Source organism: Hydra viridissima, unplaced genomic scaffold (assembly GCF_058129835.1).
Source record: "Hydra viridissima isolate aposymbiotic clone 2 unplaced genomic scaffold, HvirCarnegie_v1 scaffold_1, whole genome shotgun sequence".
Taxonomy (NCBI): domain Eukaryota; kingdom Metazoa; phylum Cnidaria; class Hydrozoa; order Anthoathecata; family Hydridae; genus Hydra; species Hydra viridissima.
The window spans coordinates 27503802-27520543 of record NW_028324300.1 but is presented as its reverse complement, the minus strand read 5'-3'; the positions used below and the strand labels follow the sequence as shown (position 1 = coordinate 27520543).

General features: G+C 27.8%; 1 protein-coding gene across 2 annotated transcripts; it reads right to left on the bottom strand.

Annotated features, from left to right (window-relative positions):
- Positions 1–258: 258 nt before the first annotated feature.
- On the bottom strand, positions 259–16374 carry LOC149894254 (uncharacterized). Of its 2 annotated transcripts, none has more exons than XM_090076183.1 (8): positions 16251–16374; positions 15092–15235; positions 12838–12968; positions 12060–12360; positions 11681–11734; positions 8852–10186; positions 6131–6163; positions 259–963 (listed from the first exon to the last, which is right to left on the bottom strand). In XM_090076183.1, exons 2-8 carry the CDS (start codon positions 15207–15209, stop codon positions 383–385), a joined length of 2553 nt encoding a protein of 850 aa, XP_089932309.1. In that variant the 5' UTR covers positions 15210–15235; positions 16251–16374; the 3' UTR covers positions 259–382. The 2 variants fall into 2 exon arrangements, with proteins under 2 accessions (XP_089932309.1, XP_089932310.1); XM_090076184.1 differs by lacking the exon at positions 16251–16374 and adding an exon at positions 16002–16118.
- Between the last annotated feature and the right edge of the window lie 368 nt (positions 16375–16742).

Sequence of the window (16742 nt, the reverse complement as noted above, 5' to 3'; positions counted from 1 at the left end):
TTTTTTACAAAAATAGATTTAAAAACTGTCAATTCTCCTCCTTCGAGAAAAAAAAATCCATCATTCTTTAAAAAAACAGAAGCTTTTAAAAAATCAACCCAAATAATCTTTTGTTTAATTTATTTGTTTAACTTTTTTTATTGCTTAATTAAAATTTTTTTCAATTATTTAAAAAATTCTTTGAGTTTTAACAAACAAAAAAACTATCGAAATGAAACTCGATATAAAAATGAAAATCTTTCCATCTTTTTTCCACGTTTCATGTTTTCAAAGAAAATTGTTTTTTATTTTTTAATTACTTAGTCGACATTCATTACATAGATAGTTGCATTATTTATACATTTTACATAATTATTTAACTTATTAAAAAATATTTTAAAATTTAAGGAATTTTCGTATTTTTCAACTTAAACATTTTCAACTCCATGATGTTATAAAAAAATTTTCGATTGTACCAGATCCTCAACTTCTTGAAGTTTGAATCACGAAGCCATTCACAAATGTCGCCGATGTAGCTTGTGTCGTCAAAAAGTTCAAGATGCAACTTTTCAGTAAGTCGAATCCACGGGAGTAATAAATCTTCGAACTCGTTCTTTGATATTTCATTTCTTCTTATATCCAATACTTCAATCTTATGTTTTGGTGACCATCCATCTATCTTAACAGGATGTTGTAAGTAGACCCAACAAACGTTCGTCGAACATAAAATGAGAAGTTTTTTCTCATCCTCAGATAAAAGATCTTTCCATTTAAAAGTAGTCATGTTACGAACAAATAAAACTTTCAACTTGCATCCTGCTTCAATAAATTTTTCCATAAAATATTTCTCATGTGAAACTTCTCGAGCAGTTTGTTCATCGCCTATAAAAATCTCCCACCATCGTTTATCGATTAATCTTTTCAACTCCTCTGTTAACGGTTGCGCCTCAAAGAAGCATTCCAAAAACATCTTTCGCACTTCATCTAAAGAAGTTGAATAATAACACATTAATATTATTATCAACACTTATTTATTCGCAACAACATTTACTCAAAACAAACAACTTTTTAAAACACAATATCGTGTTTAATAAATATCAAATAGATATTATTTTGCATATTGAAGAGATTAAAGCAATCGAAAAGATTTTAAATAAGCTTAAAAAATCATTTTTTCACTTCTAAATATTTATTAAACCACGGACGTATAAGAGATGGACGTGCAACTCATTGTTTTACATCAAAGAGGCCGCAGAAATCAGCGAGCCATGCGAGTTGTGTAAACAAAGTCCGTCAATGATAAAATAGACCTGTAAGGATAATTTTAAAATGACTAAAAAAAGTATAGCGAAATATAAAAAATGCGGCCAGATATTTTATGTTTTCTTTTTTTATATTTCATATATTATTTCAGTTGTCATAAGTACCACATAACCCATGTTTTTGTCAAATAAAAATTAGTTTATATATAGCTGGTAAATTATATAATGTTAACATTAATAGCGATTCCACGGCTCAACGAAAAACATTTGACGTTTGACAAAAAAACACGTAATTTTCATGAACTTTACTTTCTATTATCTTTTTGTACGCTTAAGCAAACACCTTGAGGTTTTTTGCATCAATTAGTGTTACTCAATCTCTTTCCAGCCATATATAGAAAGTACTGTGGTTTATATGGCTTCATTTAAATTTTATCCATATCTTAAGACCACTTTTAAAAAAAAAGCTTGAAGCGGGAACGTTTTTTTAAAACAAGCTTTTGGAGGTTAGGATTCCTTAGTACCAAAACACATCCAATTTTTATAAAACTTTCCGTATATATTAAAAAAGGGATGAGGAATCTAATGGAATGTGGACACTTTTTAACTTTTATACATAAATTTTTAGTTCTTAGCGTTTCAAAACTTCAAGGTTTATTTTTATAGAAAAAAAAAAAGTGTTTTTAAAAAGTGTTTAGGTGGAAATTGCAAGTTTAGTCTTTCCTCTTTTTGTAACAATTATTTATTTATGTTTTCTTGAAGAATAGGTTCTAAGGATTTGTATATAGAAATTATGTGTGTGTATATATATATATATATATATATATATATATATATATATATATATATATATATATATATATATATATATATATATATATTCTATATTCCTTCGCATATTTTACGACGTTTGTTTTGATTTTGCGTGCCATAATAATGCAAATTTTCGGTGCCATAACAATGCAAATTTTCCATACTTAGGCCCTATACCTTTCGTCAAAAAATCATCAAATTTTGCACTACAAAAAATTAAATAACTTTAGATCCGCTTAACTTCAAAGGCCGAATGACCCCTCATTTTTTAAGTCAAGTCAAGCTCTATACAATGATATAAATTACATATGTTTATTTGAATTATAAAAAAATCGTCTGGAATGGCTAGTATTAAATAATTAGTTATTCTTGCGGTTTACCATAAATTGGCTTTGCTAAATTCTTTAAAACTGTGACAAATTATTTTATTCCTTATTGTATTTACATTCATTTTATGTATGAGTTATTTATCCTTATGTGTATGTAAAGTAAAATGGGGTCAAATGAAATAGTTAAGAATTTTAATTAATTTTTTTAACGAAAAAAGGATTCTAATTTTTTTTTTTTTTAAAGAGTTAGAGAAATTTGAGCTGTATTTAAATATATACAAATCAAGTAAAAAAAGTTTTTAGTTTTTTAAGAAACTTTATTTAGTTGAAAAAAATTTTCATTCGGAGAGAATGAAATACGCAAATCTGTGTGTAATTAAAACAACACTCAACTAAAAAAACAAAACGCAACCAATAATAACAATCGAAAAAACAACCAAATAAAAAAAACTTTATTCTTGTGATGATGTTGAGTCGTAGAGAGGTACTAGAAGTTGAGCTGAATTGTCACTTGTGCGACACTTTTTGGTGCGGTAAAACTCAGCGGCTTTTACAAATTGCTTTGGTATGCATGTTTGACAAAACCAAACCTTGCATTTTGAATTTTCACACTGATACCATTCCATATATTGACTTGTTAAAGCTTCGCCTAAAACTTTACGGCACTTTTTACACTTGACTTGGTTTGCAGCTGTTATTGTTGTTGGAGTTGCTGTTGTTGCTTGGTTTATTTGCTGCTCGTCATTAAAGCTAAGCTTACGTTGTTTTTTAGCTTGCTTTGCTGCTTTTTTTGCTCTCAACACCTTTCAATCTCTCGAGTATTTCAGGTTTATTGAGACACTCCCTTTCAAACCTTGGTAAGCCTACATTTTTCCTTTTTTTTGTGTCAACGTGTTGGATGCGAAACATCTGTTGCAAAGCTGCTGCAAGCGATTGGGCCGATTGCAATTGTTTTTCAACTTCTTTTTGAATTTCCTTATGAATAGCTGGACTTATTAGACTATTGAAGGTTGTTTGCAGGCGAATTGGCTTTGGAGGTGACTTTGAAGGTGATGTTATGCAACATATGCTGATGCTAGATGTTGATATAGATTCAAATAGCAGTGGCTGAGATGGTGTAGTTCCTGGTGCTAGTAGTGGTGGTGGTACTTTCATAGATTCTGGTGGTTGAGATGATGAAGGCTCAAGTTGAGGTGTCCGTGTTTCAAACGTATTAGCAACTTGCAATTTTGACTGATCGATTTTACTGATGTCAAGTGGAAACAAGCCAGTATTCTGAAATCCACTAACTATTTGGGTGCGTATAAAAACTTCACCAGAGCTAAAAAGTTTCGCTTGCAGTTGGCTAAAACATTCTTTTGATAAGTTGCTGAACTTTATCTCTGTATAAAACTGTTGAAGTAACTTGCACCAAACTCTTTTGACATGACAATAAACACCAACATCTAGTGGCTGTAGAATGTGTGACGAATGAGCTGGTAAGCAAATTAACAAGATATTGTTTTTGATACAAATAAGTACAACCCGATAAGTGACATGTGTAACATGTCCATCTACAACTAAAATCTGAATGCCTATAACTGGATAACTATAATTAGATTTATTTAAGTAATTAATTGATTAAAGTAAAGATTAAACTAATTACCTGGAATTTATTTGTGTGCCAGTGAGCCAATTCACAAATTGCTTATCTTCCATCCATCCGGCATCGTCTGGATTGCCTGTGAAGAGTTACTACTGGTATGCTGAATGATTGAGCAGTTTTGTTAAGTGAAAATTCACCACTTTGTACTTTGGCTACTACAAGCGCAACCTGCTCTTCATTGTATGGTTTTTCTTTAAGCAAGTTGTTTCGAGGCATATTTTATATTAGAATAGATTTATCAAGAACTGATTTAAAATTTATACAAAAAATTTATAGAGATTGATTGGTCACTTGAGATTTAACTAATAAAAGCCACATTTAACAAGTGAGAAATTAGCGTATTTCATTCAACCCCACATGTCTCCGTTTTTGTTTTTAACTCATTACTTTTTTCCCTGAATAGCAAACGAAAAAAGATTCTTGACCAGCGTAAAAAGTTCTACCAGTATACTTATTAAGTTCATTAATATCAAATTTAATTTCCGAGAGTTTTATGTCCATTTTTCAAAAAAAGAAAAAAAATATCATCACCCATTCGAAAACTTTAACAAACTATCAAAAAAAAACTTTTTTTTTTAATTAAAATTTGACATCATCTTATTCAGAAAAAAATTCTCTGCAACATGATCAAAAAATATTTGAAAAATGTTTATTCAATAATTATTTAAGAACAAAAAAATAAGCATAGTCATAACTATTTCATTTTACCCTGTTTTACTATATCTCTGTTGTTAAACATAAAAATAGGAAATTCTATAATATTCATACACTGGAAGTCTACAGCAATATAATAGATGGAGTTGTTCCCTGGACATGAAACCAATATGCTCTAGGTAGTTACAAAACTAGTTGATATTTTGTATTATTTATTATGTCTCTAGTTACACATGTACTAAAGTAGTTAAGTAAATGATCTCAATTTCTATATCATCATTAGCGTTATTTCTTAAAATATTAAAAATGTCTAGCTATACAAAATTGGTTCTATTGCTGTTATCTCGAATAACTAATAGGAAGTTTATGTGACTGGTTAGACTAAATCAAAAATTTTTGACGAATCCGACAGACTTTAATATAGTTTAATTTCTATTGTTTAAAATAAAAGATTTGTAACAATGCGCAACGAGCAACGCTCGCAAATAAAACAATATCGTTGCACATCCATCTCTTATGCGCCCATGGTCAAACACCATTGGTGACAAAAACTAGTGCGGAAAAAGCTGAGAGTTGGTATAAAAAATGACCAAGCTTATTGAGTGCATGCTATCAAACTTACGAGAGCTAGAGTGCAATATAAACATAAAAATCCACTTCCTGCACTCGTAAATTTTGTTAAGATATCTATCAATTTTCTTGTAAAATAGCAAAACTCTATATTTTAAAAAGTAAAGCTGTTAGTAATCTCCCAGTATTTTTTTCATAGACAGGGCCATAGAAATACCCAAAAAAGAGGCATCCATAAAGTACGTATAAAGGTATGAAGGGAGAGGAAGTGACTAAAAAATGTACAAGTACGTACAAGGGGAGGCGGTATTCAAAACAGCGATTACGTATGCGGTATGACTATTTTCCTCAAGAAGTATTCCTAAAATTTGATCTGTATGTTAACAAAAATGAATTTCTTGAATGTAAAAAATCTTATAAATTTTTTTTGACTTTGGTCACTGAAAGAAAAGAGAAAGCGAGTGATTGTTGTTCAAATCTTCTTTTTTCTTCTGCAATATCATTTGATTGGATGTTAAAGCAAAATTTTTCTGAATTTCTGACCCCCCCAACTTTTTTTTTAATTTTTTTTATTAATAACATGTTTGTAGCAGAAGGAGAGGGTGTCGTTAAAAGCATAAAAGTGTGTACAAATGGAGAAAGAAGAGGGGGGTGGAGGTGGTGGTGGTCCAAAATCAGTAATTTAATGTGTATGTACTTTAAGGACGCCCCCTAACAGTAAAAAAATTAAGGAAACAAGAATTGCGTTGACCAGCGTTACTTTAAACTTAAGGCGAGTAAACAAACCAAAGAAATTTTCTTGAAAAGCAATCGCATTTTCAATGCATTAATCATGTAAAAGTTTATATAGACAAATAGAAATAATAAATAATTCTTACCATTAGCATACATTACTTTTTTGGGCAACAAGGCTAACAAAAAAAAAAAGCACAATTTATGAAATTTTCTTTTTAAAAAAAAAATTATTTTTTAATGAGAAATCAAAAAAAAAGTGTGGGAAAACAAATGAATTTAAATAATTTTATCCTTTGCTTTGCAAAATAACAAAAAATTGAAAATTGTAAACCGATACTTTTTGGGTTTAACAATCAATTCTCATTCCCTAGAGATAAGGAAAATCATCTTAATCATGATCATCAACTATTTTTGTAAATTTAATCGATTAATTTTATAATAATTTATAAAATTGAAGTTTTTTGATTTACAAAAAGTATATTGCTACTCATAAAGGTTTTATTTCTCTTTTTTCGTCAGATATGATCTTAAAAAACATAGGTTATTAATAGTATCATCATTTAAACTAGTTTGTAACTTAGTAATAAACAAATCAGCGGCACTAAAACTTCTTTCTGCTTCTATAGAAGATGTGGGAAGCCTTAGAATGGCATTGTAAACCTTTTCTAAAGAGCATGGCTTTATTTTTCCCTTCTAGTTCACTTTTCTTCGGTTATCCTTATGTTGAAAAAAACATATTTTTCTTGCTGTTTTAGCAACTTCATTTTTATTTGGATACTTTAAAAGAATATCTGATGAGTCTGAATCTAATTTATAGTAACCCGGACATTCTATACAGCAAAGTAAACCAACATTGTTTGAATTTCTTCTTTAATTAATTCTCTAAGGGACAAAAGTAAATAAACTTTAATCTATAATAGCATTTTGCTCTCTAAGATAGTGCACTAAAAACAAATTAATTTTATCAGATTTTATTAAATCACAGTATCTATTCCCCAATATCATACTTAGCTCTACAATATCAAGAGCCTGAACAATATCAGAGATGTGTTTTATTTCTTCTGCTTTTAAAATCAAATCTTCTCTGGATGTATCCACAAAACTTTTTACAAACACATCTTTTAATTCCAAGAATCATTTTAACATAGTGATTAGAGAATCTTGTTTTAACATCCAAAATAAACTTAAGCTCTTTATTTGAATCAGTTCAATAAATGTTTTGAAGAATATTATTTTTAAAGAGATGATTTTCTAAACATCTTGAGCGTTTTATGAACCTTTGATATAAGAATACCATAGTCTTCATTAAATTGGATTCCCTCATCAACAGAGCTATTACTTTATTCATTCCAGTATTCTTCATTGTCATTATCATCATCAGGATCAGAATCAGCTTCTTCAATTTAATTATCCTCATCATTGATTAGTTCTTTTAAAGTTGTTTCCATTACTGAACTTTTTTCATTTGTCTAAACAATGTACAATTAAGACACAAGTATCTTCTAGCTCAACATGTGAAATTGAAGATACTTGTGTCTTAATTGTACAAAAATCTTAATCTTTCTCCGAAGCTCTTGAGCTTTTTTTAACTTGATTGAGTTTGCATAGTTCATAACAATTGTCTTTATGGGATATCGATCATCAGAGATTTTCAGTCCTTGAGTTTTCCAGCCATTTTTACCAGACAAAAGTACAAGTAATTCCTGTTTGTTTTCAAAAAAACAGCAAACTTTTAAATTTTTAAATCAGAAAAGTTACAAATAATCGTAAAGAAATTAATCAATTAAGAATTAATTTATTTTAATCAAGAAATCGCTTAACTTTGTTTAGTCGATTGTTCGGTTAACACCCATAACTGAAGGTTGCATTGAGCTAAATACACTAGCTCAATCAAATCTGCAAAACTATAAAGTCAGTCTTATAGTCACTTCATGATTTGGATGTTCTTCCAGAAATATTGAGCTACAGATGTAAAAAAGTATTTGATGACACATTAAAAGTAAAGCTTAGTTTTTATTCTGAAGGTTCTCCTTGTATTGTCTGTCCTAATTTACAAAAATCAGCATTTAAAATGAAATGCAAAAAAGCTGAAAGTGAAAGAAGAAAAACTTTTTTATATTGCTGTTGAGTTTGCTTTTTTTAAAAATAAAACCCACAATGGTTTTGTGTATCTGAAGTACTAACACCACAGATGTGTGATGGCACAACCAAGTATAATCTTTTGACAGATTTATTGAAGACAAATAAAAACTTTAACCATCTATCTGTTTTTAAAAAAATTTGATTGTCTCTATTTTTATTTGGTTACGTTACATGATGCGTTTTGTTTCGACCATAAATTATTCGATCCTATCTTTTTGTTGCAATATATTTGATCCTGGAACAAAAGTGAATATTCTGTCATAGAAATATTTTCTATTCCTTTATGTTGTAGACCATTAGATCATAGAAATTAATGCTGTAAATGGCTCGACCCTTTTTAAAATTCTACTTTTCTTTTTACTCACTTTAACTTCTAATGTGGCATGTGACATGGACAAAACCCTTAAAGTTTTTTTAAGCATTTTTTATTTTACACTTATTTTATATTTTATGAGCATTATTATTTAAACATTGAGTAATTTAGAATACTATTTTGGATAAGTTTAGCCTATTATACATATGTTAGATGTTACAAGTTTTAAAAGTTATAATACAAATTCTTCAACTTAAAAGTAAGAAAAAAACCTATTTTATATTTAAACTTACACCAAACCTTAAAATAAAAGAAAACCCATAAATCATTATAACCATAAGAAACTAATAATGAAAACTCAAGACAAACAGTAAAATATAATTCAAATAAACATTCTTTATTAACTTACCCAGTACAGCATTAAGCAATGAATTTCTTTCTTCATTTGAATTCTTTAAGTTAGCAAGAAATCTAACAAAACATCTTTTATTTTCATTTTCTAGTCCACAGATCATAGGCAAACAGCTATGCAACTTTTTGTTACTTATAATCTCATCAGAACTCAAATGATTGTGTGCATGAACTGAAGCACAAAACTCCATTAAAGTGAGGTGAGCAAACTGATATTGATAACCCAGTTGTGATTCAACTCTTTCAATGAAACCCAAAAGTTCCTTTTCAACTTTGTCAAAGTCATTGATAATACCTTTCATTTCATCTTGGGAGAAAATTATTTTACCTTGATTGAACAACTCCCATGCAACTTTACAAACTCTTAAAACATGTTGCTTGTTACTCTCACTTTGCATCATACAATGAACTGCTTCATTGGTTTTGCAAATGTGTTTTTGAAAAAAGTATAAAAAAATACAGCAATACAGCTCAGTCATAGTGTTGAAAGAATAAGAATCACTGAAAGAAATAATTGCACACATTGCAGATAAATAAAATGGAACAGATGCCATTGCTTTAGCATTGTGAGACTCTTTAAGAACATTTTTAATGCTTTCTTTTTTGTTGCCAATGTTTTCAATATACTCGCTAACTCCTTTGTCATTAAAACCCATTATTTGAATGGTTAACTTGTCTGTACATTCTGCCACTACCTCTTTGTATCGTGATATAGCTCCAACTCTTCCAGCAACAACACATTTGTATTTTTGAAAGTCCAAAGCATCAGCTAACACATTAACTATGGGTTTTTTGCTTGAAATTTGGGGATTGTGATTTATTAATTCATCCAAATAAGCAAACTCATCTAACCCATCTATGACAAGCAATATTGAAAAGTGTTCATTAACCTCTTCTTTAAAAACATTTTTGTAAAAAACATTTAGCAACTCGTTTATGCTTCCAATATTTTGATATTGATTTAACTTTCTGCATTCAAGATAAAGAACTATATCCACATTTTTCCATAAGATACCCCTGGCCCAGTCAAGTAAACACTTTCTGAGCAAACAAGTTTTTCCAATTCCAGCAATACCAGATATCAGGAGTAAAGATTGTTCTTTTGAAAACACATCATTAAACTTAATTGGCTTATAGGCCATTTGTCTTTTAAGAAATAACTCTCGTTCAGCAATACTTACAATATCTTTTTCCACTTCACCTGCATCAACTACAGTTAATTCAATGAACTTACTTAAAAACTCAACTTTAGCTGGAGTTTTTACTAAGTGCACAATTTCATCCATTTTTCCGTAAGTTTTAAGATAAAACTGTTTGAGTGCTTCCTGCATTTCTAAAAGAATAATAAAAAAAAGATTTATTTGACTTTTTAAAAAAAAATTTTTTTTTATTGTTAATGCAAAAATCATAATAGTAATGTAATGAATGATTTTTTTTTTCTTTATTAAAAAGAAAAAAAAATCATTCATTACATCACTATTATGTTGAAAATCCTAGAAGCTTAAGATGGATTCCTAATACATGTTTATTTTAGAAAATAACTGTGAATATTTACCTGGAGTAATTTTTATAAGCTATTACTTCACACTTAGTATCTTGCTCTTACACAACCCTTATTTTTATTTATTTACTCATCTATTATTTCTTACACTATCCTTTTTTTACTTACAATATTATTTCATCTATCTTAATCTTACACTATTCTTTTTCTTTTAAGTAAAAGGTATACAAGTAAACTGATGACAGCCAATTAGAAATTTAAATTTTACAAAAACCATTTTCAATATAAAGCTATATGAAAGTTTCTTTAAATTAAAAGCTTGGTTTTTATACTGTTTTTGTCAATAGATAAGATTCTATTACTTTATAAGTGCTGAATTTTGTTTTGTTCATGAAATATTTTAAACCAGTCCTAGTAGCAGCATTCCTGAAAACAAAAAATATCTGAATATTCTATTTATATTTAACAAGCAATTGCTTCATATAAATACAATAAATATGTAACAACTTATAAATATTTTCATTGGAAAAATTGTCAATGTTTCTTGTATAAAATATCATTGAAAATACATATCATTGAAACATTCAGTGTATAATTTTTCTGTTAATTGTTTCAATTTGGCAATTAAGATAAAACCTTTTCTTATATTTAAAAAAACACGTACCAAAAATAAAACTGATTTATTTTGATATTTAAACAAAATTTTTATGCTTAGAATTTTGGTTTGCATATCTATAAATTTATTCTTTGCAAGTGATATTTTATATAGGACATGCTTATTTCTGCAAGATTATTTGACATAATTGTCATGCATCCAGATTTCACATCATCACTTAATTTTGACTAGTTACAACTGGAATGTTATAATTACAATAATGTTACAATTCAATTTTTCCCCCTTCAATAAGATAATATTAACAATTGAGGAGATTGAACAAATGAATACAAATTCCAATAAATTTCCCTGAACTTGGGTAATGCTATTCACAAGTAAAGTAGGAGAAGAATTTTAGAATGCAGAGTGGTCAATAGAAGTGGGAAACCATTTGAGAATAATTTACTCTAATTAAAATTGTTTAAATATGTCAAAGTTACCCTGGGTCCCCTTAAAATTCATTTAGTTATTGTTAATGGAGATCATGGCAACTAATTATTAATCAAAAAAATTATTCAATTAAAATGACTAAATAGAAATAATCCTTGAATGAGTTAAATCTCATGAACATTTTCAAATGATTGTTTTCTGATGTGATCATTTTTTTAAAAATACTTAATAATAAAACAATAAGAAGTTGTATATTGCAAAATATCTTTTACACAGCTTACCTGCTTTATCTTCAATAGATGGCTTCATGGGATTTTCTGTCTCAAATGATTTATCTAATAAGTATATTATTAAAAATGAGCAAAACACTAAAACAATCAAAATTTTGTTTGTACAAATCATAATAAGTTATACTTCTATTATAAAAAAAAGCAAAATACAAGAGAGCAACATTTTAACAATATTTTTGTTATGTATAAAAAATAATTTAGTTAACAAACTTCAGAGAATTTTCAGATTTAGAAAAAGTTTTACATTTCAGGTTTAGAAAAAGTTTCAATTTTCAGGTTTAGAAGAAAAAAAAAAAAAAAAAAAAAAAAGAAAAAGAAAAAAATTGCTAAAAAATTTATTCTACTTAAAACAAATTGAAAAATTAAGTACTTGAAAACTGTTCCAACACTTTTATCAAATCAACTCTTTTTATCTTATATATTGCTTTTGCTAAAGCATTTAATGTAGGAAATTTTTGTTGGTTTTTCCACGTGCTTAACATTCTGTACGCCTTCTCTATCAAATCATTACAGTCAATGCCTATAGCATTGAGTTCATGATCTTTGACTGATAAAAAACGTCCTAAAATCCACCAGTCTTTCCCAACCATCATTGCTAGTTGTAACAGCAATTCTGAATTATCAAGAATATCACTCACTTTTGCTTGATCTTTTAACACATTATATTTTTCCTAAACAAGGAGTAACTTTATAAATGTTATCTCTTTCCAAATCTAGTTTTTTGGAATTTTTAAATTTAACATAAAATTATAGTTAAAATAGTGTGAAAAGCCAAATTTCTGAAACAAATAAAATCCTTGCATTATATTTTATATTTTACCAGATACCAGAACATGAAGCAAAATATACTTGAAAAAAAAAACAAATTAAAATTTTTTAAGTGTATAGACTAGTTTTAGTTTAAAAAAAGAGGAGAGAGGGGGGCATGAATGACTTGCATCGAGCCCATAGTTTTTAGTAAAATCACTGTAACTAAAAATTTTAAGCTTGCTAGATATTTTAAAACTATTTTAGGGGAGTCTGACCATTGTGGTTATTGGTCAAACATCCCTTTTTACCCCTTATGTGTAAAGTAGTAATAGTAAGTATAAAGTATAATAATATAGAGAAAATTATGTAAAATAAAAATTATAAAATGTAAAAAATACTTCATTATGATCAGCAGCATATCTTGGTGGTCCTGCATAAGAAGATGATGGTTTAGGTTCTGACAACTTATGATTAGCTGGCACAGAAACAGCTGTTTTACCACTTTTCGAGTCAACTACCAATTGTTCAACTATAAATAGCATGTATGCTAATTTTAGTTCAACAGTGTGTATACACAAGAATTACAATATTAACCATTATACTACAACTAATATTATGTTAACTGAAAAACCAATCATGATAATAAAAACAATAAAAACACAAAATATAAATATTAAAATACTTTATTTTAAACAGATTTTAAAAAAGGAATATTAAATTGGCAGTTCAGTTTGCACAAATCAAAGAGATTCATTGTAACATGTTGTTGACAAGTATTAAGCTGATTTAGTTTATAGAAAATGATGGAACAAATCTAACAAAACAAGGTAATTCCTGTGTTTATACTGCAGAAGGTTTTTTTTTTGTTACTTTCTGCAATTGTTTTGTTTGAAACAAAATGTTTCTAATGAAAACAAGTTTGTCATTTTAAGTTACGGTGGAACTTACAATCCTATATATTTCTTTTAAAATGCTATATAACCAGTGCTGCTGATGCAAAGTTAGCATCAGCAGCACTGGTTATAGCAAGGCTTTTGACTTACAATCTCATAAAAGAAAACATAAAGCTGTGCTATTTAGATGGTATCTTAGGATCACCTTCATCAGTTTAATAATATTCAATAAAATAAAAAAAAAATAAATTTTAAAAAAACCAAGTTTAATAAGTTCAAATTCTTTACAGAAAAAAATTTTTAAAATCATAAATCTTCAGTATAAAGTAAAACATTTGCATTGCTAATTGCCTAAAAGTTAAAATGACATTTAACAAAATGTTCTAATGTACACATGAAAAATAAGCCCTCTAATAAAAAACTTTTAAAAATTTTGCATTTCATCTGAGAGAAATACATTAATAATCAATACATCTTTTCAGATTAAAAAATTGTCCAATAACAGATGTATCCTAACTAACTGCACACCTTTCTTTCTATTAGACTTTATAACTGGTTTAAATCTTCAAAAATTCACTTAACTATATCATTTTATTACATATTTTATATAACTTTTCTGTTCCACTTAATAAAAAAAAGAATAAGTATGCTGTCTATATATATAACTATTTGCTAGACTATATTTTTTTAAAAATGGGCTTGTACAATTATTTTCTATTTGCCTTTAAGATTCTAAAATACGTTTTCCTTTGTTTACCTGCATTACTTATAAGTTATAAAATATCTTACTTAAAACTTTTTCTCAGTTTCATATATATCTGATTTGAAAGAACAAGATCAAAAGATCTGGGTCGCTTTTTTCTAGCCATTATTGCAAAACAATTTTAAAATTTAATTCTATGACTGTTTTGTTTTTCATGCAATTGTATATGGTTGCACACCTTGTATTTCAACTATTTTGCACTTCTAATTGTTTGATTTTAATTTTGAAAAAAAAATTCAAATTTGTAACAAACATGTTAAAAACAAAATAATTTTTGATAAAACACAATACAAAAATTTTTTGAATTGCAATAGCAGAAATGGTAATCACAGTTTCATCAATATAAATAATATTTTGAGGGTCTTTGTGAAGTTGTACATTAAGTTATGCTTGGGTTTAAAATATTTTCCACCGTTTACATTTTTGCCCCAACAAATAAAAATCTTTATGGCTAAAAGCACAATTGGGAGTATCGGAATAAACAAAAACTATTTTAACTTCATACCACATGTGTGTTTTTTTGTTTTTCCTTGCATAGCTTTTCTTTTTCTCATTTCAAATGCTTCTATTTAACTTTTTCTAATGAAATTTATTGATTAAAGCTTAAGTAGTATCCTTTTTTTTTTTCATTCTTCAAACATTTTTATATTTGCTTTTTTTTCTAACCATTATTTTATTGAAAAAACGTTTTTCATATCATACTTAGGATATCTATTACTTCAAAAATCACAAACTCTTTAAAAAATATATTTTATGTGTCCCTTTACAAGCAAATATAATTTGGTCATTGAAAGAACAACAATTTTGGTGTAATCTCTTATTTACCAATCACAAAATACATACATATTGGAAACTATTTAAAAATTAAAAATTATTTGTAATAGTTTAAAACTTATAAACAAATATTACTATGTTTTTAATAAATGCATTTCATAATTTGAAAAATAAAATATGGTGAAACTAGAAAATCTAAAACAAATGTTTTCAATAATATACCTTGATCCAAACAAATTGCTGGTAAATTGTTAGGGTCAGTAACATTTTGTTGATTAACAGTTTCTTGGAAATCAACAACACTTTGTTTAACAGTTGTTTTAACTGAAGTGTTAGCCATTAAACCAAGTGCGTCAAAAGAATGTTCTAAATTTTAAAATGTTTAATGCAAAATAATCAGTAATAATATTCAATAAAATATTCTGAAAATTTAGAAAGTTCAAGTCTTGTCTTTGGACCAGGATAGAAATGTTATTGTCATTATAACTAGAATTTAAAATGTTGCATTGTCTTTTTAAAAGTCACCAACAAAAATTGGGAAGATTGAAATCTGTGTCAAAGTTGAAAAGTAATGTAAAAATGATTGATATATATTCAAACTACTGCTGATGCAGGGATTGAGCATTTGTAGTGATATTACAGAATCTATTTGCAAAAACTTTTAACTTTTGGTGTGAACATAACATTATTGAAATGCACTTATACTATGCACTTATTATAGTACTTATTATATTAGAAACAGCACAAAATAAGCACTTTTTTAAAACCTGTTGATTCTTTTCAGATTAACTTTTTAAGATGAAAAAAAAAATTTTTAGTAAATGAAAAAACCTGAAAAGACTGATGCTTTAATGAAACATTTGTTAACTAGCTTGTTAGCTTATTATCATATTCATGTTAATTTATGTAAATCTTATGAAACTTATTGCCTCAATAAACATATTATTACACTTTCTTTTTTTTCTTTCTTTTTTTTTTCAATTACAATAAATCTCCAAGCAGACTATATCTTTTGGTACTTATAACGAGTCTTTCTTCAATCAATAAAAATCTCGTTCCAAAAACTTAACTTGATTTTAAGAAATGCACAATATATTTATTTAAGATATATTTGTTAAAACTAGATGCCTACCTTTCACTGATCTCTATAATAGCTGGATAGCGCAACTCCGAGCAAAACTTTATATTTTTTGACGCCAAAATCGCCATATTGGAAAGCCCCAAAAATTTTAATCCCGTAAGCTTTAAGTTCTGTTTTTCGGCTTATCGCTTTATCGTACATATCAGATTTCATTGTTCTGGGGCTTTCCAATATGGCGATTTTGGCGTCAATTTTGATATTAGAGTTGCGCTATCCAGTTATTATAGAGATCAGTGCTACCTTTCAGTAGTCAATTTTGCTAAATGAAAAGACGAAAGGAGTCTGAAGAGATCTTGCACTGTGCTAAACAAATTATTAGTTGATGATTTGAGTTGTAATCACTCATAAAATTCCTGCGGTCATGTGATACTCTAAAAAAAACAGTTCGATGTTCACTAGGCACCGACGATTTGGTTCGTAAAATCCGCAAAAAGCCTATCCCGACTTATTTGCTGATTGTAACAATCCGATTGTTAAATACAAATCATTTTAAATAATGATATTTTATACCGAAAATGTAATTAGTTTTCAGCATTTTAATAATAATTTTTAAAAGAAAAACAAAATTGTGAGTTGAACAAGATATATGTCCAATAACACAACATAGAAACAATAAAATAACATTAATTGCCTAACTGTTTCAATCTTATTGTTTTGATTGTAAATATCTGCGTTTTTATGAGTGTAGAGCGAAATAAATAAGATATTATTACTTCAAAAAATCATTGCAGG